At 45.2% G+C, this 22,198-nt stretch overlaps 1 protein-coding gene across 16 annotated transcripts in view; it reads left to right on the top strand.

Annotated features, from left to right (window-relative positions):
* LOC106584026 (dedicator of cytokinesis protein 7) overlaps nt 1–22,198 on the top strand; it is a 105,405-nt gene that overhangs the window by 65,716 nt on the left and 17,491 nt on the right. For 8 of the 16 annotated variants that reach the window (XM_014168799.2, XM_014168806.2, XM_014168805.2 and 5 more), the window contains exons 21-30: nt 8,095–8,187; nt 9,359–9,448; nt 10,649–10,744; nt 11,469–11,609; nt 11,820–11,933; nt 13,726–13,893; nt 14,046–14,185; nt 19,210–19,379; nt 19,663–19,835; nt 19,996–20,178. In XM_014168799.2, coding sequence (XP_014024274.2) covers nt 8,095–8,187; nt 9,359–9,448; nt 10,649–10,744; nt 11,469–11,609; nt 11,820–11,933; nt 13,726–13,893; nt 14,046–14,185; nt 19,210–19,379; nt 19,663–19,835; nt 19,996–20,178 — 1,368 coding nt within the window. Of the gene's footprint in view, nt 1–8,094; nt 8,188–9,358; nt 9,449–10,648; nt 10,745–11,412; nt 11,610–11,819; nt 11,934–13,725; nt 13,894–14,045; nt 14,186–19,209; nt 19,380–19,662; nt 19,836–19,995; nt 20,179–22,198 lie in introns of those variants that run through there. The other 8 variants (XM_014168810.2, XM_014168809.2, XM_014168808.2 and 5 more) reach the window with 3 other exon arrangements.

Raw genomic sequence — 22,198 nt, 5'->3', positions numbered from 1 at the left:
GTTTTCAAGATAGTATGTGTTATTTACTTAATTTTTCTGTTTGAATAAAATACATAATTTGAAGAACAAACATTGTGGCAATTCATATCTTGCAGTAAAACTGTAAATAAAACTTTAATCTCGAAGACCGTTTAAAGATTTTAATGGTCTCGTACTTAGAAAATAGTCCTGATCATATAGGCTTAGTAATTTAAATTGTGAAGTCATTTCTTTCTACAAAATAACAACACATCTTTCCAATCTGGGAGATAACTCAATTAAAACAAATCTGTGTTTTTCACATGCGCCAAATACAACAAGTGTAGACTTACAAGCCCTTTCCTAACAATGCAGTTATAAAGTAAGAAAATTAACAAATAGATACAAATAAAATGGTAACAAAATGAAATAGTAACACAATAACAATGAGGCTATACAGTGCATTTGGAAAGTATTCAGACCCCTTGATGTTTTCCACATCTTGTTAAGTTACAGCCTTATTCTAAAATGGATTATAAAAATAATAATAATCCTCATCAATCTACGCACAATACCCCAATAATGACTAAGTAAACACAGGTATTTAGAAGTTTTTTTAAATGTATTACAAATAAGAAAACGGAAATATCAGACCCTTTACTCACTCTTTGTTGAAGCACCTTTGGCAGCGATTACAGCCTTGAGCCTTCTTGGGTATAACGTTACAAGCTTGGCACACCTGTATTTGGGGAGTTTCTCCCATTCTTCTCTGCAGATTCTCTCAAGCGGCCAGCTCTAGGAAGAGTCTTGGTGGTTCCAAACTTCTTCCATTTAAGAATGATTGAGTTCTTGGGGACCTTCAACGCTGAAAAAATGTTTTGGTACTCTTCCCCAGATCGGTGCCTTGATGCAATCCTGTTTTGGAGCTCTATGGACAATTCCTTCGACCTCATGGCTTGGTTTTTCATCTGACATGCGCTGTCAACTGTGGGACCTTATATAGACAGGTGTGTGCCTTTCCAAATCATGTCCAATCAATTGAATTTACCACAGGTGGACTTCAATCAAGTTGTAGAAATATCTCAATGATGATCAATGGAAACAGGATGCACCTGAGCTCATTTTTGAGTCTCATAGCAAAAGGTCTGAATACTTATGTAAATAAGGTATCTGTTTTTTATTCGTACCATTTGCTTTGTTATTATGGGGTATTGTGTGTAGATTGAGGACATGTTTTTATTTGATCCATTTCAGAATAACGCTTGAACGTAACAAAATGTTGAAAAGGTCAAGGGGTCTGAATACTTTCCGAATGCACTGTATGCAGGCTATATTCAAGGAGTAACGCTACCAAGTCAGTTTACTGAGGTACGAGGTAGTTGGGGTGATTGGTTGAGGTATGTACATTTAGGTTTGGTAAGGTGATTGATTGAAGTACTACGTAAACTCAGCACAAAAGAAACTGACCTTTTTCAGGACCATGTCTTTCAAAGATAATTCGTAAAAATCCAAATAACTTCACAGATCTTCATTGTAAAGGGTTTAAACACTGTTTCCCATGCTTGTTCAATGAACCATAAACAATTAATGAACATGCACCTGTGGAACGGTCGTTAAGACACTAACAGCTTACAGACGGTAGGCAATTTAGGTCACAGTTATGAAAACTTAGGACACTAAAGAGGCCTTTCTACTGACTCTGAAAAACACCAAAAGAAAGATGCCCAGGGTCCCTGCTCATCTGCGTGAACGTGCCTTAGGCATGCTGCAAGGAGGCATGAGGACGGAGATGTGGCCAGGGAAATAAATTGCAATGTCCGTACTGTGAGACGCCTAAGACAGCGCTATAGGGAGACAGGACGGACAGCTGATCGTCCTCGCAGTGGCAGACCACGCGTAACAACACATGCACAGGATCGGTACATCCAAACATCACACCTGCGGGACAGGTACAGGATGGCAACAACAACTGCCCGACTTACACCAGTAATGCACAATCCCTCCATCATTGCTCAGACTGTCCACAATAGGCTGAGAGAGGCTGGACTAAGGGCTTGTAGCCCTGTTGTAAGGCAGTTCCTCACCAGACATCACAGGCTACAACGTCGCCTATGGGCACAAGCCCACCGTCGCTGGACCAGACAGAACTGGCAAAAAGTGCTCTTCATTGACGAGTCGCGGTTTTGTCTCACCAGGGGTGATGGTCGGATTCACGATTATCGTCGAAGGAATGAGCGTTACGCCGAGGCCTGTACTCAGGAGCGGGATTGATTTGGAGTTGGAGGGTCCGTCATGGTCTGGGGTGGTGTGTCACAGCATCATCGGACTGAGCTTGTCGTCATTGCAGGCAATCTCAACGCTGTGCGTTACAGGGAAGACATTCTCTTCCCTCATGTGGTACCCTTCTTGCAGGCTCATCCTGACATGACCCTCCAGCATGACAATGCCACCAGCCATACTGCTCGTTCTGTGCGTGATTTCCTGCAAGACAGGAATGTCAGTGTTCTGCCATGGCCAGCGAAGAGCCCGGATCTCAATCCCATTGAGCACGTCTGGGACCTGTTGGATCGGAGGGTGAGGGCTAGGGCCATTCCCCCCAGAAATGTCCGGGAACTTGCAGGTGCCTTGGTGGAAGAGTGGAGTAACATCTCACAGCATGAACTGGCAAATCTGGTACAGTCTAGGAGGAGATGCACTGCAGTACTCAATGCAGCTGGTGGCCACACCAGATACTGACTGTTACTTTTGATTTTGACCCCCCCCCCCCCTTTGTTCAGGGACACAGTATTCCATTTCTGTTAGTCACATGTCTGTGGAACCTGTTCAGTTTGTCTCAGTTGTTGAATCTTGATATGTTCATACAAATATTTACACATGTTAAGTTTGCGGAAAATTATCGCAGTTGACAGTGAGAGGACGTTTCTTTTTTTGCTGAGTTTACATGTAGCTAGGGGGTGATAAGCAGAACGTTTGAGTAGACGTTTAATTAACTGTTCAGCAGTCTTATGACTTTAGGATAGAAGCTGTTAAGGTGCCTATTTGGTCCTAGACTTGTTGCTCCGGTACTGCTTGCCGTGCGGTTGCAGAGAAAATAGACTGTGACTTGGGTCGCTGGAGTCTTTGACAATTTTTAGGGCCTCCCTCTGACACCGCCTGGTATAGATGTCCTGGATGGTAGGGAGAACCATCGGCCCCAGTGATGTACTGAGCTGTACGCACTACCCTCTGTAGCGCCGTGCGGTCAGATTTCGAGCAGTTGCCATACCAACTGGTGATGCTGCCGGTCAATATGCTCTCAATGATGCAGCTGTAGAAGCTTTTGAGGATCTGAGGTCCCATGCCATATCTTTTCAGCCTCTTGAGGGGGAAGAGGTTTTGTCGTGCCCTCTTCATGACTATGTTGGTGTGTTTGGACTATGATAGGTCCTTAGTGATGTGGACACCGAGTAACTTGAAGCACTCGATCGTCTACCTCTACAGCCCTGTCGATGTTAATGGGGGCATGCTCGGCACTTCGTTTCCTGTAACCCACGATCAGCTTCTTTGTCTTGCTGACGTTTGAGGGAGAGGTTGTTGACCTGGCACCACACTGCCAGGTCTTTGACCTCCACCCTGTAGACTGTCTCATCTTTGTCGGTGATCAGGCCTACCAACGTTGTCATCAGCAAAGTCAATGATGGCGTTGGAGTCATGTGTGGCGACGCAGTCATGGCTGAAGAGGGAGTACAGGAAGGGGCTCAGAACGCACCCGTGAGGGGCCCCCGTGTTGAGGGTCAGCGTGAGGGATGTGTTGTTGACTACCTTCACTACCTGGGGGCGGCCCGTTAGGAAGTCCAGTATCCAATTGCAGAGGGATGTGTTCAATCCCAGGGTCCTTAGCTTAGTGACGAGCTTGGAGGGCACTATGGTCTTGAACGCTGAGCTGTAGTCAATGAACAGCATTCTCACATAGGTATTCCTTTTGTCAAGGGGGGAAAGGGCAGTGTGGAGTGCAATAGAGATTTCGTCATCTGTTGATCTGTTGGGGCGTTTTGCAAACTGGAGTGGGTCCATGGTGTCTGGGATGATTGTGTTAATGTGAGCCATGACCAGCCTTTCAAAGCATTTCATGGTTACAGATGTGAGCGGTACAATGTGATAATAATTTAGACCGGTTACCTTGGCGTTCTTGAGGATGGGGACTATGGTGGTCTGCTTGAAACTTTGATATTACAGACTGGGTCAGGGAGAGGTTGAAAATGTCAGTCAAGACACTTGCTAGCTGGTCAGCACATGCTCTGAGTACGCATCCTGGTAATCTGCCCTGCAGCCTTGTGAATGTTAACCTGTTTAAAGTCTTACTCACATCGGCTACAGCGAGCGTGATCACACAGTCGTCCGGAACAGCTGGTGCTCTCATGCATGGTTCCATGTTGCCGGCCTCGAAGCTAGCATCGAAGGCATTTAGCTCATCTGGTAGGCTCGCATCACTAGGCAGCTCGCGGCTGGGTTTCCGTTTGTAATCCGTAATAGTTTGCAAGGCCTGCCACATCCGACGAGCGTCAGAGCTGGTGTAGTAAGATTCAATCGATTTAAAAAAAATAATAATAATAATAATCCTGTCCGGATTTGTGTCCCGCTCCTTGAAAGTTGCAGCTCTAGCCTTTAGCACAGTGCAGATGTTGCCTGTAATCCATGGCTTCTAATTAGGATATGTATGTACTGTCGGGACTACATCATCAATTTACTTATAATGAAGCCAGTCACTGATGTGGTAAACTCCTTAATGCCATCGGATGAAACCCCGGAAAATTTTCCAATCTGTGCTAGCAAAACACACCTGTACCTTAGACTTCCGCTTTATCGGACCACTTCCATATGGAGCGTGTCACTGGTACTCCCTGCTTTAGTTTTTGCTTGTAAACTGGAATCAGGAGGATAGAGTTATGGTAAGATTTGCCAAATGGAGGCAGAGCTTTGTATGCATCTCTGTGTGTAGTGTAGAGTTGATCTGTAGTTTTTTTTCACCTTTAGTTGCACACGAGGTATACTGGTAGAAATTAGGCAAAACAGATTTCAGTTTCCCTGTATCAAAATCCCTGGACACAAGGAGCACCGCATGTGGGTGAGTATTTTCTTGTTCGCTTATGGTTTTAGTGCCAGCATCGGTTTGTGGTGGTAAATAGATGGCTACGAAAAATGTAGATGAAAACTCTCTTGGTAAATAGTGTGGTCTACAGCTTATCATGAGGTATTCTAAGCAGAACCTTGAGACTTCCTCAATATTAGATATCGCACACCAACTGTTTTGACGAAGAGACACACCCCCCTCCCCACAGCTTACCTTAGGCAGCTGTTCTGTTCTGCCGATGTATAGAAAAACCAACTAGATTTATATTTTCCATGTACTTGTTCAGCCACGAAGCGGTGAAACGTAGGATATTCGTTTTTCAGATCACATGGATAGGATAGTCTCTAATGGAGCTCATCCAGTTTATATTCTAATAATTTCAAATTCGCCAATAGAATTGAGGGTGATGGCGACTTATCCACTCAGTCCTGTTAGAGGTTGGCGTGCAGGATATCTATGTCGCCGCAGCCTCCGAGTGATGGGGATTGGGTTTGGTCTGGGATGAGCATTATGTCCTTTGGCTCCGATTCGTTGAAATAGAAGTACTCATCCAAATCGAGGTTAGTAATCGCTGTTATATACAAAACATTGTAGGATCAGCAATATACAAAAATAGCGCAATTGGTCAGGAGCCCGTAAACGGCAGCCTTCCCCTCTGGCGCCATTATTAGATTCAATCATTTCGCTGTATATTTTGGATGGAGTCAGTTCACCGGAGGCCACCAAAATAGAACTCCTTCAGCAAAAAATTTATATTAAAACACTGGTGTTTTACTTTTCAGTAAGAAACTAAACTATAGTTCAGTTGTAGTCTGAATTATGTTATATGGGACATATTTTGCATTATAAACTGGGTGGTTCGAGCCCTGAATGCTGATTTGGCTGACAGCCGTGATATACAGTGCCTTCGATATTCAGACCCTTTGACTTTTTTCCACATTTTGGTATGTTACAGCCTTATTCTAAAATGTATTAAATAAAAAAATCTACACACAATACCCCATAATGAGAAGGCAAAAACAGGTTTTTATAACTTTTTGCAAATGTTACATTTTTTAAAGCCAATGCTTATTTACCTAAGTATTCAGACTCTTTGCTATGAGACTCGAAATTGAGCTCCGGTGCATTCCGTTTCCTTTGATCATCCTTAAGATGTTTCTACAACTTGATTATATTCCACCTGTGGTAAATTCAATTGATTGGACATGATTTGGAAAGGCACACACTTGTCTATATAAGGTCCCAGAGTAGACGGTGCATGTCAGAGCAAAAACCAAGCTATGAGGTCGAAGGAATTGTCCATAGAGCTCTGAGACAGGATTGTGTCGATGGTCTCACTGACAGAGCTCTAGAGTTCCTCTGTGGAAATGGGAGAACCTTCCAGAAGGACAACCATCTCTGCAGCACTTCACCAATCAGGTATTTATGGTAGAGTGGCCAGACGGAAGCCACTCCCACAGTAAAAGGCAAATGACAGCCCGCTTGGAGTTGCCAAAAGGCACCTAAAGGACTCTCAGACCATGAGAAACAAGATTCTCTGGTCTGATGAAACCAAGATTGAACTCTTTGGTCTGAATGCCAAGCGTCACTTCTGATGAAGCATGGTGGTGGCAGCATCGTGCTGTCGGGATATTTTTCAGAGGCAGGGACTGGGCGACTAATCAGGATCGAGGGAAAGATTAATGGAGGAAAGTACAGAGATCCTTTTTTTGCAAACATTTCGAAAATCAGTTTTTGCTTTGTCATGGGGTATTGTGTGTAGATTGAGGGGAGCAAACTATTTAATCCATTTTAGAATAAGGCTGTAATGTAACAATGTGGAAAAAGTCTAGGATTCTGAATACTTTCCGAATGCACTGCTCTAATTATATTGGTAACCAGCTTATAATAGCAATAAGGTATCTCGGGGGTTTGTGGTATATGACCACTATACCACAGCTAAGGTCTGTATCCAGGATTTCCGCTTTGCGTCGTCCAAAAGAACAGCCCTTAGCTGTGATATATTGGCCATAAACCACACCCACTCTGGCCTTATTGCTTAATTATATAACAAGCGTACACTGAAGCACTTTTTTCCCCCCTCATTTACATGGATTCACTGACTTCAAAGAGGATTGGATTGAAAAGCCCCACTGTTTCTGCCTCCACATAAGCGTTCACTGTATCACTTACTGTACACTATGAACCTGAGAGCAGCATTTCTCAACTGTGTGACTTGTCAAACCCTATAGCTGATGGACAAACATCAGCAGGAACACCTTATCTCTGTAACCCCTGTATTGGCAACCTGACACACAGAAGAGAGAGGGCAACCTCAGCGACGAAGGCATAGCAAAGCATACAGTAGCACACTTTTAGTAACGTTAAACAATCTTCATGGCTCTGTTAGTTGGGTCATTTCCAGGGGTATCCAAGTGTATTGCAGAGACACTTTGTAAATGAGTTAATAACATGGACTTGTTACTCTAATGCAGTCATATAAATCGTACAATGATTTGGTACTTTGATCAAATTACTTAATTTGACCCCAAAAGTGCTTGACAGATGAGTGAGTGATGAACACTCCCTTCTCGGTCTTTCTGAATAGTCTGGTCTAGCGTGATGGATGCTACCCCCATAGAAATAGAATAGCCACCCATGATGGCACATCGACTTGAATGGAGATTCCTGTTCAAGGTATCCTAGTAATTCTAGTTCTATGGCTTCCTCTGTGTGACAAATGATACCTACAGTATAATGCTACTAAACTAACCTGTATTCTTGTTTCTGAACCAAGGGTGCAGATTATCATGATGGGATATGCGATCTAATCTGTTCATGCTTTGCTGTTTTCATGAATCATGGGTTTCTAATTAAATTATTTCAGATCTTTAACTAGCTAACTTTATTATTCCGCCCTGCTGCTTACGATTCAATCATCTTAACCTTTAACCTCTATGCTATTCCTTCTTCCCCTGTGCTGCTCCGTCCGCTTGTTGCTCCCTTAATCTTGCCTACCCTTTGACCTGGGACCCTTGACGTCTCAGGGCCTAGACCGCTCCAACTCCTGGGTGCACACCATGGGGTGTAAGAGCACCCCCTGGAGATCCAGCACCGGTTCTGACACTGACACCATGCAGGTGCTTCAACAATAACTCCCTTCCTCTCCCACCAAAAAACACATCACCGTCACTCCCTACCCTTCTTAACCCGCACCTCAACCACCCCTCACCTACACGCTCCAGACTTAGGAAGTCAAAGCTGAACCTTAGACCGCCATCTTCAGTTCTTTCTTCTTTAGTTATTTCCCTTCTTGTCATCCTTTCAGTTTTTACACAACACCTTTCTCTCTCCAGTTGGCTGTAGAAGAAACATCTATGCCCATTCTGAAGCCGGGGGGTTGTCACTGTCTTGAAACAAGTGCAGAAGAATTTCTCACTGCACATTCATTTTAATTGGCTTTCTTCACCCTGTCATTCCCAGTCCTGTTTAATTTTCACCATGATCATTTAAACCCATGCATGACCTACTACTAATCTCATTCAGCGTGTGGGACGGGCATGATGTGGAGTGTGCTGGGTGGGTTTGGGAGTGACTGCGAGTGTGTACGTGCTTCTCTTTGTCTTTTTTCTGTCTGTGTTGTGACTATGGTTGTCGTCATTGGTTGACATTTTTTATTTTTTTATTTTGCCTTTATTTATTTAGGCAAGTCAGTAAGAACATATTCTTATTTTCAATGACGGCCTAGGAACAGTGGGTTAACTGCCTTGTTCAGGGGCAGAACGACAGATTTTTACCTTGTCAGCTCGGAGATTTGATCTAGCCAACGCTCTAACCACTAGGCTACCTGCCGCCCCAAATGAAGGATGTTTTGTGGGTCTAGTCATGTCCAAAGATTCAGTAAAAAATCCTATATGCATGTTTATTTAACTGAGTTAAGTTGTACGCACAAGTTAACCCACATTTGGGGTGTTTGTTGTCATTTTTCCCCCACAGTTTAAACTGTGCACGAACTGCATGTCTAGCGACAGTTTTTCCACTTGTGTAAAATGTATCTAATGAGGTGTGTAAGAAATGTAAATATGAGGGAACTCACACACTCTACTTCTACATTGGTACTGTATGTTTTGTATACTGTAGGTTAGATTATGTTGTTTTGTGTGATTTGTTTGTGCTCATGTTTGTTAATTGTGTGTGTGTGTGTGAGAGAGGGATTCTGCTGCAGACACATCTCCTTGGGTTGAGAAGGTGCTACAGCTAGACCTCACTAACCTGTTGTTGTTGTCACCGTCCCATCCATCCCACCCATAGGCCATGGAGCGCTGTGGCAACCGCATGTCTTCGCACACTGAGAGCTCCAGTTTCTTGCAAACTTTAACAGGACGGTTACCCACCAGAAAGGTACCTGCCACTGTCTACACTGGGGGAGGAACCATACAGAGAGCCCCCCTCACCTTATTCACCTGTCTGTGTTTGGATGTGTGCCTCTTGATTGGATGGTGTATTTGGGGGATTGTGGTCTTTTTGGATGTAGAGCAGGGATGGGCAACTTTGATGAGGTTGGGGACCACAAAACATCTGAACTCCTAATGAGGGGCCACAGTGGCATGCAAGTCTGCATACCTACATCCATACACACACATTTGTGGACCCCGGGAGAGTAGCTGCTGCTTCTGCAAAAGATAATGGGGATCCAAATAAGCATGCAGCCCTAAATTACATTTTGTTTGGAGGGTCCCCACACCTTGCGAGCAAAACATTTTAGCAGCCCCCCTCTTGACAGGTGAGACAAAAATGTTACGTTTTATTAGTTCATTTTCTGCAATTCTACACATTTTGCCATGTGGCAGTTTTAAAGCAAGTTTGCTGTAATTCTACACATTGTCATGGGGTGGAGAGAACATTTAGCAATTTCCTGCAATTCTGCTCATTTTTCATGGAGCGGAGAGAATTGTTTGCAGTTTTTAATATGATATCTGATTGAGTGACTGAGTGACTAACAAAATCCATGGGGGACCCCAGGTTGGTAATTCAACTGTGATTACTACAGGTTTAGATAGCTGGCGAGACTAACTTGCCGATCTAAAAATAAAAAATAAAAAAATGTAGCTGACATGGCCTAATTGAGTGACTCGGTGACTGACATAACAGGAGAAAAACTGCCGATACACAACCACATTTAGAAATTGCACCTTGTTTATTCTAACTCTAACCAGTAAGTCGAGACCTCGACTGACAAAAGGGGGGTCGCTGGCCTCCAGTTGCCCTTCCCTGATGTAGAGTGTAGAAGTCCCACCTCTTGGCTGTGATTGAAGTGTGTGTGTGTGTGTGTCTGTGTGTAATGTACCACTAACTATAGCACTTTTACTCTTGTTCAGGGAAACAGCACACACTTTTATATTTATTTATATAAATATATAAATAAAACATATTTATATTTTAATGAAGCCTCCCTTTTCAGTGTTACCACCAGACACAGGTGCACCAAGTGGATTATTTAGTCTTTCTGAGCAAATATTACATGTTTAAGATAGACACACACATCAATTTAGTTTGAGCTTAACTGTTTGGTCTGTGTGTCTCCATCTCTCTGTGTCTCAGTTGTTCCATGAGGAGCTGGCCCTACAGTGGGTGGTGAGCAGTGGCATCGTCAGGGAGGGAGCTCTACAACAGGCCTGGTTCTTCTTTGAGCTCATGGTAAGACAAGACTACACACAGCTGCATCTCTGGCGCCCTTTTCACACTACTAAGCTGTGCCGACCTGTACTGCTCTGGCCTGGTTGCATGTCCACCAGAATTGCTTGGTTAGTTTGAAAAACTGATTTTAAGAAGATAAATTGTAGAACTACATGGGGCTTCCAACTTTGCAACTTGGCCAGATGTTGACGACTCATGACTACCACTATGTGTTGGGCCCATAGACTTAGACATCACTGTGTCTTCAGGAAGTCCCGTGTGGCTCAGTTGGTAGAGCATGGTGTTTGCAACGCCAGGGTTGTGGGTTCGATTCCCACGGGGGACCAGTACGAAAAAGAAAAAAAAATGTATGAAATGTATTCACAACTGTAAGTCGCTCTGGATAAGAGCGTCTGCTAAATGACTAAAATGTAAAAAAATGTGTCTGTCCCATTATGGAGTAGTGTGTTGTTTGAACAGGTATTATGCCAAGGTTGGCGATGTATTGCCACCTGCAGTTATGGAATGTTTACTCACAAGCACAATTCATTGGCTGATTCCTCCTGATGACCTGGATGGAATTATGTGATCCATCCTTAACCCATATGAAGTCCCACCCAGTTACTACTTCAAAATGGTGAAAGTCCTCAATGGCGCTGCCCATGCTAAAACAAGCTTTTGGGCCCTAGAGTCCTCTATCATCTATGGTTGGGCCCTGTCTCACCTTGATGACCTCACTCCTCAGGTGAAGAGCATCATCCACCACCTGTACTTCACCGACCGGCTAGAGTCGCCCAGAAAGAACCGTTTCCCCGAGCGCTTCATGGATGACATTACAGCCCTGGTCAGCACCATCGCTGGGGACATTGTCTCACGCTTTCAGAAGGTAGGAGTGAAAATTTGAATAAACTTTGTCACCAGCATAGGACACACGGGACAGTACAGATCAGGCTTACATCAACACAGCAGTTTCTAATGCCACTAACCACACAGATACTTCAAATAAATTGACCTTTTCTGGTTCTGAGTCAATCAGATCGAGCAGTGTTCTCGAGACTTTAACCTGACCTCTGACCTTGTGTTTCTGTCCAATCAGGACCTGGAGTTGGTGGAGCGTCTGAACACCAGCCTGGCCTTCTTCCTGAATGACCTGCTGTCTGTCATGGACCGAGGCTTTGTCTTCTCCCTCATCAAGACATACTGGAAACAGGTACTGGGAGAGGGAACCAACCCACTTAGCACCCAACAGCACCTCAATGACAACATCCTTGCAGAATCTGCTTTCATTTAAAAGGCTTGGTGATGAAACCACTATGATAGATTAGAGTGACCTTGTGCACAGGATTTCGGAAGTAACGCTACAGTAGCTATTCTGCCAATTATCAATCCTGCTATCCTGCCTAAATGATTACCGCCCTGTAGCACTCACGTCGGTAGCCATGAAGTGCTTTGAAAGGCTGGACATGGCTCACATCAACACCATCATCCCGGAAACCCTAGACCCACTCCAATTCGCATACCTGTTCCAACAGATCCACAGATGACACAATCTCAATCACACTCCACACTGCCCTTTCCCACCTGGACAAAAGGAACACCTATGTGAGAATGCTGTTCATTGACTACAGTTCAGCGTTCAACACCATAGTGCCCGCAAAGCTCATCACTAAGCTAAGGCCAATGTTACTAAACACCTCCCTCTGCAACTGGATCCTGGACTTCCTGACGGGCCGCCCCCAGGTGTTAAGGTTAGGTAACAACACATCTGCCACGCTGATCCTCAACACTGGGGTCCCTAAGGGGTGCGTGCTTAGTCCCCCCGTGTACTCCCTGTTCACCCACGACTGCGTGGCCAAACACGACTCCAACACCATCATTAAGTTTGCTGACGACACAACAGTGGTATGCCTGATCACCGACAACAACGAGACAGCCTATAGGGAGGAGGTCAGAGACCTGGCAGTGTGGTGCCAGGACAACAGCCTCTCCCTTAATGTGAGCAAGACGAAGGAGCTGATCGTAGACTACAGGAAATGGCGGGCCGAACAGGCCCCCATCAATATCGACAGGGCTGTAATGGACCGGGTCGAGAGTTTCAAGTTCCTTGGTGTCCACATCAGAAATGAACTATCATGGTCCAAACACACCAAGACAGTCGTGAAGAGTGCATGACAAAACATTTTCCCCCTCAGGAGAAATAATTTGGCATGGGTCCCCAGATCCTCAAAAAGTTCTACAGCGGAACCATCGAGAGCATCCTGACCGGTTGCATCACCGCCTGGTATGGCAATTGCTCGGCATCTGACCGTAAAGGCGCTACAGATGTAAGTGCGTACGGCCCAGTACATCCTGCCATCCAGGACCTATATGCTAGGCGGTGTCATAGGAAGGCCCAACAAGTTGTTAAAGACTCCAGTCACCAAAGTCATAGACTGTTCACTCTGCTACCGCTCAGCAAGCGGTACCGGAATGCCAAGTCTATGTCCCAAAGGCTCCTTAACAGCTTCTACCCCCAAGCCATATGACTGCTGAACAATTAATCAAATTGCCACCCGGACTATTTACATTGAAACCCCTTTGTTTTGTACATTGACACCACCCTCCCCCCACATTTGTTTTGTACATTGCTGCTACTCGCTGTTTATTAACTATGCATAGTCACTTTACCCCTACCTACATGTACAAAATAACTTGACTAACCTGTACCCCCACACATTGACTCGGTACCGGTACCCCCTGTATATGGCCTCGTTATTGTTATTTTATTGTGTTACTTTTTAACTCTTTCTTGAACTGCATTGTTAGTTAAGGGCTTGTAAGTAAGCATTTTACGGTAAGGTCTACACCTGTTGTATTCGGAGCACGTAACAAATAAGATTTGATTTGAATTACACTACTGGATGTCACTTCACTGACTTGGAGTAAAGGGCCTCAACAGTGCTTCTCCATCAAACCCTGTTTTTTGGGCAGTTTTCTAGACCTCATTCCATGTCTTTCCCCAGGTATCCACTAAGCTGTACATGCTGCAGAACCCGACTCTGGAGTCCCTGAGACTCGACTTCCTGAGGATCGTCTGTAGCCACGAGCACTACGTCACACTTAACCTGCCCTGCAGCCTCCTCACGCCCCCCGCCTCGCCTTCACCCAGCATGTCATCCGCAACCTCACAGGTCAGCTATACACAATACACACACACTGGACACACACATAGATATACACACGCACACACATCTTGGAGGAGTAAGTGGTGTGTGGACAATGTCTCTAAATCATCCCCTGCTTCTGTTTCTCACTCTCTCCATACCTCTCTCCATCTCCACAGAGTTCTGGCTTCTCTACCCATGCCCAGGACCAGAAGATAGCCAACATGTTTGAGTTGTCTGTCCCCTTCAGAGAGCAGCACTACCTGGCTGGTCTGGTGCTGACTGAACTGGCTGTCATCCTGGACCCAGAGGCCGAAGCGTCAGTAATCATAAACTGTGTTACTGTCTGTGTGTTTGTGTTTGTGTGTGATAGGGAGACCGAGAGGTTATGTCATTTGGCTCCTTTGTCGCTCTCTGTCATTCTCGAGGCAGGCTCCTAGGTGGTTAGTACATTTTGTTACTGTGTGTGAGGGTTACTGTGGTCACTTGGACCTCATGTTTCTCTCGGTCATTCTGTACTTTCTGAAGGTCTAGGGGGGTACTGTGCGTGGCGTGCTATTGAGAAGGTTTCTCTCCTTTGACCTATACTGTGTGTCTTTGTCATTTTTGACCCTCTCAAGGCTAAGGGGCAGTACATTGTGTGAGTGAGTGACTGTTAATAAGCAGGGTTATCGTTCATCTGACGTATACAATGAGTATTCAAAATATTAAGGACACTTTCCTAATATTGAGCTGCAGCGCCCCATTTTGCCCTCAGAACAGCCTCAATTGGTCGGGGCATGGACTCTAAAGGGTGTTGAAAGCATTCCATAGGGATGCTGGCACATGTTGACTCCAATGCTTCCCACAGTTGTCAAGTTGGCTGGATGTCCTTTGGGTGGTGGACCATTCTTGATACACACGGGAAACTGTTGAGCGTGGAAAAACCCAGCAGCGTTGCAGTTCTTGACACAAACCTACAAAAATGATGATGTGAACATCTGCCCCATATAGTGACAGTTTAAAAGCCCAGCTGGTGATGGTATTGGACTTTGTCCATATAGCCTATGAATGGTCCATGTTATCAGGTATGCTGTTAGCAGTAAGCGTTAACACCTGTAGCCCAGCTGATGCAGCATAGAGGCTACCCCATGCTTCAGCCTATTTATTTATAGCTAATCTGCATTTACCCTATTAGGCTAATCATTAGCTAGATCCCAAATGTGATCTTTTAACAAGTTAGCATCCTATTGGTGAATTTTATGTCCCAGAAAACTTGCATAAACACATTGAATGTAATGTAGGCCTACCTGTTAGGGTAACTTGGGGTAACTTGCGCCGAATACAACAAGTGTAGACCTTATCGTGAAATGTTTACTTACAAGCAGTTCAAGAAGAGTTAAGAAAATATTCACCAAATAAACTAAAGTAAAAAAGAATTAAAAGTAACACAAAATAACGAGGCTATATACAGGGGGTACCGAGTCAGTGTGCTGGGGTACAGGTTAGTTGAGGTAATTTGTACATGTAATTAGGGGTGAAATGACTATGCATAGATAATAAACAGCGAGTAGCAGTAATGTACAAAACAAATGTGGGGGGAGGGTGGTGTCAATGTAAATAGTCCGGTGGCCATTTCATTAATTGTTCAGCAGTCTTATGGCTTGGGGGTAGAAGCTGTTAAGGAGCCTTTTGGTCCTAGACTTGGCGCTCTGGGACCACTTGCCGTGCTGTAGCAGAGAAAACAGTCCTTGACTTGGGGGACTGGAGTCTCTGACAATTTTATGGGCTTTCCTCTGACACTGCCTATTATAGAGGTCCTGGATGGCAGGAAACTTGGCTCCACTGATGTACTGGGCTGTACGCACTACCCTCTGTAGCGCCTTACGGTCTGATGCCGAGCAGTTGCCATACCAGGCGATGATACAACCGGTCAGGATGCTCTCAATGGTGCAGCTGTAGAACTTTTTGAGCACCTAGGGACCCTTGCCAAATCTTTTCAGTCTCCTGAGGGGGGAAAATGTTTTGTTGTGCCCTCTTCACGACTGTCTTGGTGTGTTTGTTTACTTAACCTTTATTTAACTGATGTGGACACCAAGGAACTTGAAACTTTCGACCCGGTCCATTACAGCCCCGTCGATGTTAATGGGGGCCCTTTTCCTGTAGTCCACGATCAGCTCCTTTGTCTTGCTCACATTGAGTGAGAGGTTGTTGTCCTGGCACCACACTGCCAGTTCTCTGGCCTCCTCTCTATAGGCTGTCTCATCGTTGTCGGTGATCAGGCCTACCACTGTTGTGTCGTCAGCAAACTTAATGGTGGTGTTGGAGTCGTGTTTGGCCACGCAGTAGTGGGTGAACAATGAATGTTCATCCTAAAAGTGCATTGACGACGTCGTCCCCACAGTGGAGTACAGGAGTGGACTAAGTACAAACCCCTGAGGGTCCCCAGTGTTGAGGATCAGCGTGGCAGACGTGTTGTTGCCTACCCTTACCACATGGGGAGGCCCGTTTTAGGAAGTCCAGGCTCACGTTGCAGAGGAAGGTGTTTAGTCCCATGGTCCTTAGCTAGTGATGAGCTTCGTGGTCACTATGGTGTTGAACACTGAGCTGTAGTCAATGAATAGCATTTTCACATGTGTTCCTTTTGTCCATGTGGGAAAGGTGAGTGTGGACTGCAATTTGAGATTGCGTCATCTGTGGATCTGTTGGGGCGGTATGCATATTGGAATGGGTCTATTGTATCTGGGATGATGCTGTTGTGAGCCATGACCAGCCTTTCAAAGCACTTCATGGCTACCGATGTGAGTGCCACGGGGTGGTTATCATTTAGGCAGGTTACCTTTGCTTCCTTGGGCACAGGGACTACGGTGGTCTGCTTGAAACATGTAGGTATTACAGACTCGGTCAGGGAGAGGTTGAAAATGTCAGTGGAGACACTTGCCAGTTGTAATGTGCATGTTTTAAGTACACATCCTGGTATTCCATCTGGCCCCGCGGCTTTGTGAATGTTGACCTGTTTAAAGGTCTCACTCACATTGGCTACCGAGAGTGTTATGATACAGTTTTGGAGAGACAGAATGAAGCACCCATGGATAGAGAGAAGGACAGCAAGTACTAAAAGCAACCTTTTCAGCTTTCAAACTCTCAAGAACAACTCTCAAACTCACCAGAACAGCTGGTGCTCTCGTGCATGCTTCAGTGTTGCTTGTCTCGAAGCGAGCATAAAAGGCATTTAGCTCATCTGGTAGGCTCGTGTCACTGGGCAGCTTGCGTCTGGGTTTCCCTTTGTAGTCTGTAATAGTTTTCAAGCCCTGCCACATCCGACGAGCGTCAGTGCTGGTCTAGTAGGATTCGATCTTAATCCGCTTTGCTTGTTTGATAGTTCTTATGAGGGTATAGCAGGATTTCTTACAAGCTTCCAGATTAATGTCCCGCTCCTTGAAAGCGGCAGCTCTAGCTTTTAGCTCAATACGGATGTTGCCTGTAATCCATGGCTTCTGGTTGGGATATGTACGTAAGGTCACTGTGGGGACGACGTCGTCGATGCACTTATTGATGAAGCCGATGACTGAGGTGGTATACTCCTCGCTGCCATTGGATGAATTGGGACATGCTTAACACCCTGGCCGTCCTACAATCTAAGCTTGATGCCCTCAATCTCACACAAATTATCAAGGAACCTACCAGGTACAACCCTAAATTCGTAACCATGGGCACTGTCTTAGATATCATCCTGACCAACTTGCCCTCTAAATGCACCTCTGCTGTCTTCAACCAGGATCTCAGCGATCACTGCCTCATTGCCTGCATGCGTAATGGGTCCGCGGTCAAACAACCATCCCTCATCACTGTCAAAAGCTCCCTAAAATACTTCAGCGAGCAGGACTTTCTAACCGACCTGGCCCGGGTATCCTGGAAGGATATTGACCTCATCCTGTCAGTAGAGGATGCCTGGTTGCTATTCAAAAGTGCTTTCCTCTCCATCTTAAACAAGCATGCCCCGTTCAAAAAATGTAGAACTAAGAACAGATATAGCCTGTTTCACCCCAGACTTGACTCCCCTTGACCAGCACAAAAACATCCTGTGTCGTTCTGCATTAGATCGAATAGCCCCAACAATATGCAACTCTTCAGGGAAGTCAGGAACCAATATACTCAGTCAGTTAGGAAGGAGGAGGTGAGGGCCCTCGGAGTGTGGAGTCAGGAAAATAACCTCTCAGTCAACGTCAACAAAACAAAGGAGATGATCGTGGACTTCAAGAAACAGCAGACGGAGCACCCCCCCATCCACATCGACGGGACAGCAGTGGAGAAGGTGGAAAGTTTGAAGTTCCTCGGTGTATACATCACAGACAAACTGAAATGGTCCAACCACACAGACAGCGTGGTGAAGAAGGCGCAACAGCGCCTCTTTAACCTCAGGAGGCTGAAGAAATTTGGCTTGTCACCTAAAACACCCAAACTTTTACAGATGCACAATTGAGAGCATCCTGTTGGGCTGTATCACAGCGTGGTACGTCAACTGCACCGCCCTCAACCGCAAGGCTCTCCAGAGGGTGGTGCGGTCTGCACAACGCATCACTGGGTGCAAACTACATGCCTTCCATGACACCTACAGCACCCGATGTCACAGGAAGGCAAAAAAAAAAATCAACCATCCGAGCCACTGCCTGTTCACCCAGCTATCATCCAGAAGGCGAGGTCAGTACAGGTGCATCAAAGCTGGGACCGAGAGACTGAAAAACAGCTTCTATCTCAAGGCCATCAGACTGTTAAACAGCCATCACTAACAAAGAGAGGCTGCTGCCAACATACAGACACAAATCTCTGGCCACTTAAATAAATGGACTTAATAAAGGTATCACTAGTCACTTTAAATAATGCCACTTTAGTAATGTTTATATATCCTACATTACTCATCTCATATATATATATTCTGTATTCTATACCATCTACTACATCTTGCCTATGCCGCACGGCCATCTCTCATCCATATATTTATATGTACATATTCTTATTCATCCCTTTACATTTGTATGTATAAGGTTGTTTTTGTGAATTTGTTAGATTACTTGTTAGATATTACTGCATTGTCGGAACTAGAAGCCAAGCATTTCGCTACACTTGCATTAACATCTGCTAACCATGTGTATGTGACCAATACATTTGATTTGATACCTCACACGCTGTCTTTTGTTTCCGCAAAAGTTTTTGGGTCAAGAATGACAAAACAATTGTATAGAATTAGCGTAAGCTAGAAACGCCATAATGCAATGCATCAGGAAATTGTTTGGTCAATGTGTTTGAACTTGTCCCTGTCCAAATAAACAATAACCTCTGTCTTTCTCCCTACCTAACCTATAGGATGTTTGGCTTACATAAGAAGGTGGTCAGTGTGGTCCATAACCTGCTGTCCAGCCATGACTCCGACCCCCGCTACGCTGACCCTGAGGTCAAGGCCCGTGTCGCCATGCTCTACCTGCCACTCATCGGCATCGTCATGGAAACGCTGCCCCAGCTGCACGACTTCACAGGTGGGTCTAAATTCTACATTTAGCCTTTCCCTGTCCTAAACTTTCAGGAGTATTCTGAGTCTGTAGATATGTGGAGTTTATCCATACTTGAATGGCTGTGTGATTAGATAGATGGACTATCAGGTGGCTTTAGAAATCTTTGGGCATCCCACTGGTTCTGGTGCTGCTCAGGAAAAGCCCATTAAACAATGTCTGCAACTCTAATGTGCTACTCCCGACTAATTTTGTTTTGTGCTTGTTGATCCTGATTGGTTTCTCTCCTCTCCCCCCCTCATTTATGTAGAGTCCCATATCCAGTGGGGCCGCCCTGGGGGAGCTCAGGGGTCCGCAGATGGGGCCGGGGGGGATGAGTCTGTAGAGGACGGCAACAGCATGATCAGTCAGACTGTTGCCATGGCGATAGCGGGGACCTCAACTCCAATGTCCCGTCCCAGCAGCTTCCTGCTCAACCCACAGGCACCTACAATTCCTGTTCTCTTTCTCCATCCCTTCCTTGCTTATTCCCTCTCTTTTCTTCCGGTTACTTTCTCTCCTTCTGTTAAGTTCCCCCTTTCTACCTCTCTGTTTTGCTCACCTTTTTCCCCCTTGGTCTTTTCCCATCTCTCTCTCTCCCCAGGCCAGTCGTCCGCACGCCACCTTCTCAGCAGAGTCCAGTCGCAGTCTGTTGATCTGTCTGCTGTGGGTTCTGAAGAATGCAGATGAGTGTGTACTACAGAAGTGGTTCACTGACCTATCTGTCTCCCAGCTCAACCGTCTGCTGGACATGCTCTTCCTCTGTGTCTCCTGCTTCGAGTACAAGGTAACGTGACACCTGGAGCACAGAAAAGGCACGCGCGTGTTGTAGATCTATTGTAGTAATTGTTAACTCGAAATGACACAACGACAAGGTTCCAATTTAACAAAGTTTACTATACTGTATGAACACACTACAAGGTAGCCATTACACTCACGGCTAGGTCCATCCACGAACTAACTTCCTGCGCAGCCGCACTCTTGACTGAGTGATAGCCCCGTAATAACAGAAATATAGGGATACTTAAAACATGAACTTAACAATCTCCCCCTTTTCTTTAAAGGCAAATTAAACATCAACAACATAATTCAATGTCCAAGTATTATTTAAGTTCCCCATTACAAATGGGTTTTGTGACAGTTTTTATTTGTATTACTCAAGCTGCCACTTTCCATTACTGAGAGCCTGTAGGAGCACAAGACCGGATGCTCCCTTTTTAGTCAGACAGTCAGCAAGCTGTTCCTTTGTGGTCGACCACAGAATCCGCTGGATTCTCTGTGCTTGAATAAGTTCCTTGATGCTGCTAATCTGAAGACGAAGTCTTTTCTCTGTGACAGACTTGGTTGACTTCAAAGCATCAACTAATGAGTAGTTGTCAGTGACACAAACTACAGGTAGAATGTGCCGTTTTGTCTCACCAGTGGTAAGCTCTGAGAACAGAGTTGCAAGAAAGATCGCATTGTCAATTCCATCCGCAAGAGCAAGTGTTTCTCCAGCAAGTGTGCTTCGGACAACCCTTCTGATCTTTTTTGACTGCTCTGTTCCCTGCAAAAATGCAGATTTGATGTCTATGGAATTAAGTTTCCATTTTTTCTGGCAGATCACGGACATCAGCAATCTGAGTGACTCTGAGGCGCATGTCGGTGAGTCTTTTGGGAGTTGTTTAGCAGCCAGCTCCTCAAAACCTCTAGCCACTAGACGTGCTTTAGGCACTATTCCAGTTAAGGACTCTTTAAGGGTACACACCCACCTTGTTGAGACACATTTTTGGCCAATGTCTGTAACTTCCTCAAACACTCCATTTTTCCTCCAATTACTGAGCTCATCTAGCTTAGCTGAGTCAAATGACACGTCCTTTGTTTCAAGTACATCATCATTTTGAATGTCATTCTCGATTTTCCATTGGTTCAATTCTGAGATTATCTACAAGTGACAGGTCAGCTGACCCTGTTGTACCAGAAAGTGTAACTGGTTCAGAGTACTGCAAGTTGTACCAGTTCTGGTGTTTTCCTTTGGCTTTTCCTGCTCGTCCAATGATGGTTGCTGTATGTGGAATACCACTTTCTCTGTCCATGTATTTAACAGTTTGTCCAGTTTTCAGATTGGAACATCCATGTTGTCTTAACACATGTGGCTGTTGTTGAATGTTTTCCTCATTTGAACGCTCAACAGTATTATCTGTGGCATGTTTGAAGGTCTCTGCTCCATTTCCTGTGTCAGTTTCAGTGTCCATATCATTGGATGTGACATCTGGTAGGTTTGTGTCTGTTACTGTCTCCTTTTCATTAGGATGATTCTCAGCAACAGCCCCTCTATCTTGTTGATAATTTACTTTCTGCAATCTTGAGTGATGCACCCTGACAATGATGCCTCCGTGCCTCACAAATATCACCACACCATCTTGGCCAATGACTACTCCCGGTCCCTTCCACTCTTGACAGTCAACTCGTTTGTAGTACACTTTGTCTCCAGTTTCGTACTTCTCATCGGTGGGTCGTAGCTGTTTACGCAGAGCCCTGCGAATTCTTTCTGAGCACTCTGCTTCAGTGAACGCTTTTCTCGCTGCATGTAGTGCTGACAGGTGCTGTCCCACCCATGCACTCACACTGGCCCCTTCTAGTGCTGGTGGCTTGTCAACCAGTACAGAGGGAAGATTAGGGTTCTGCCCGAACACTAGTTGGTATGGGCTGTAACCATGAACATTGTGCATAGAGTTTTTTGCCATCAAAGCCCAATCTAGGGCTGTGTTCCAGTCACATCCATTGTCTTGCTTCACTTTCAGCATGATCTCTGTGAGTGTTTGATT

The sequence above is a fragment of the Salmo salar genome, chromosome ssa23 (genome assembly GCF_905237065.1).
Source record: "Salmo salar chromosome ssa23, Ssal_v3.1, whole genome shotgun sequence".
Lineage (NCBI taxonomy): Eukaryota > Metazoa > Chordata > Actinopteri > Salmoniformes > Salmonidae > Salmo > Salmo salar.
Note: the sequence above shows the minus strand (reverse complement) of the source record. Positions and strands in the feature narration are given on the sequence as shown.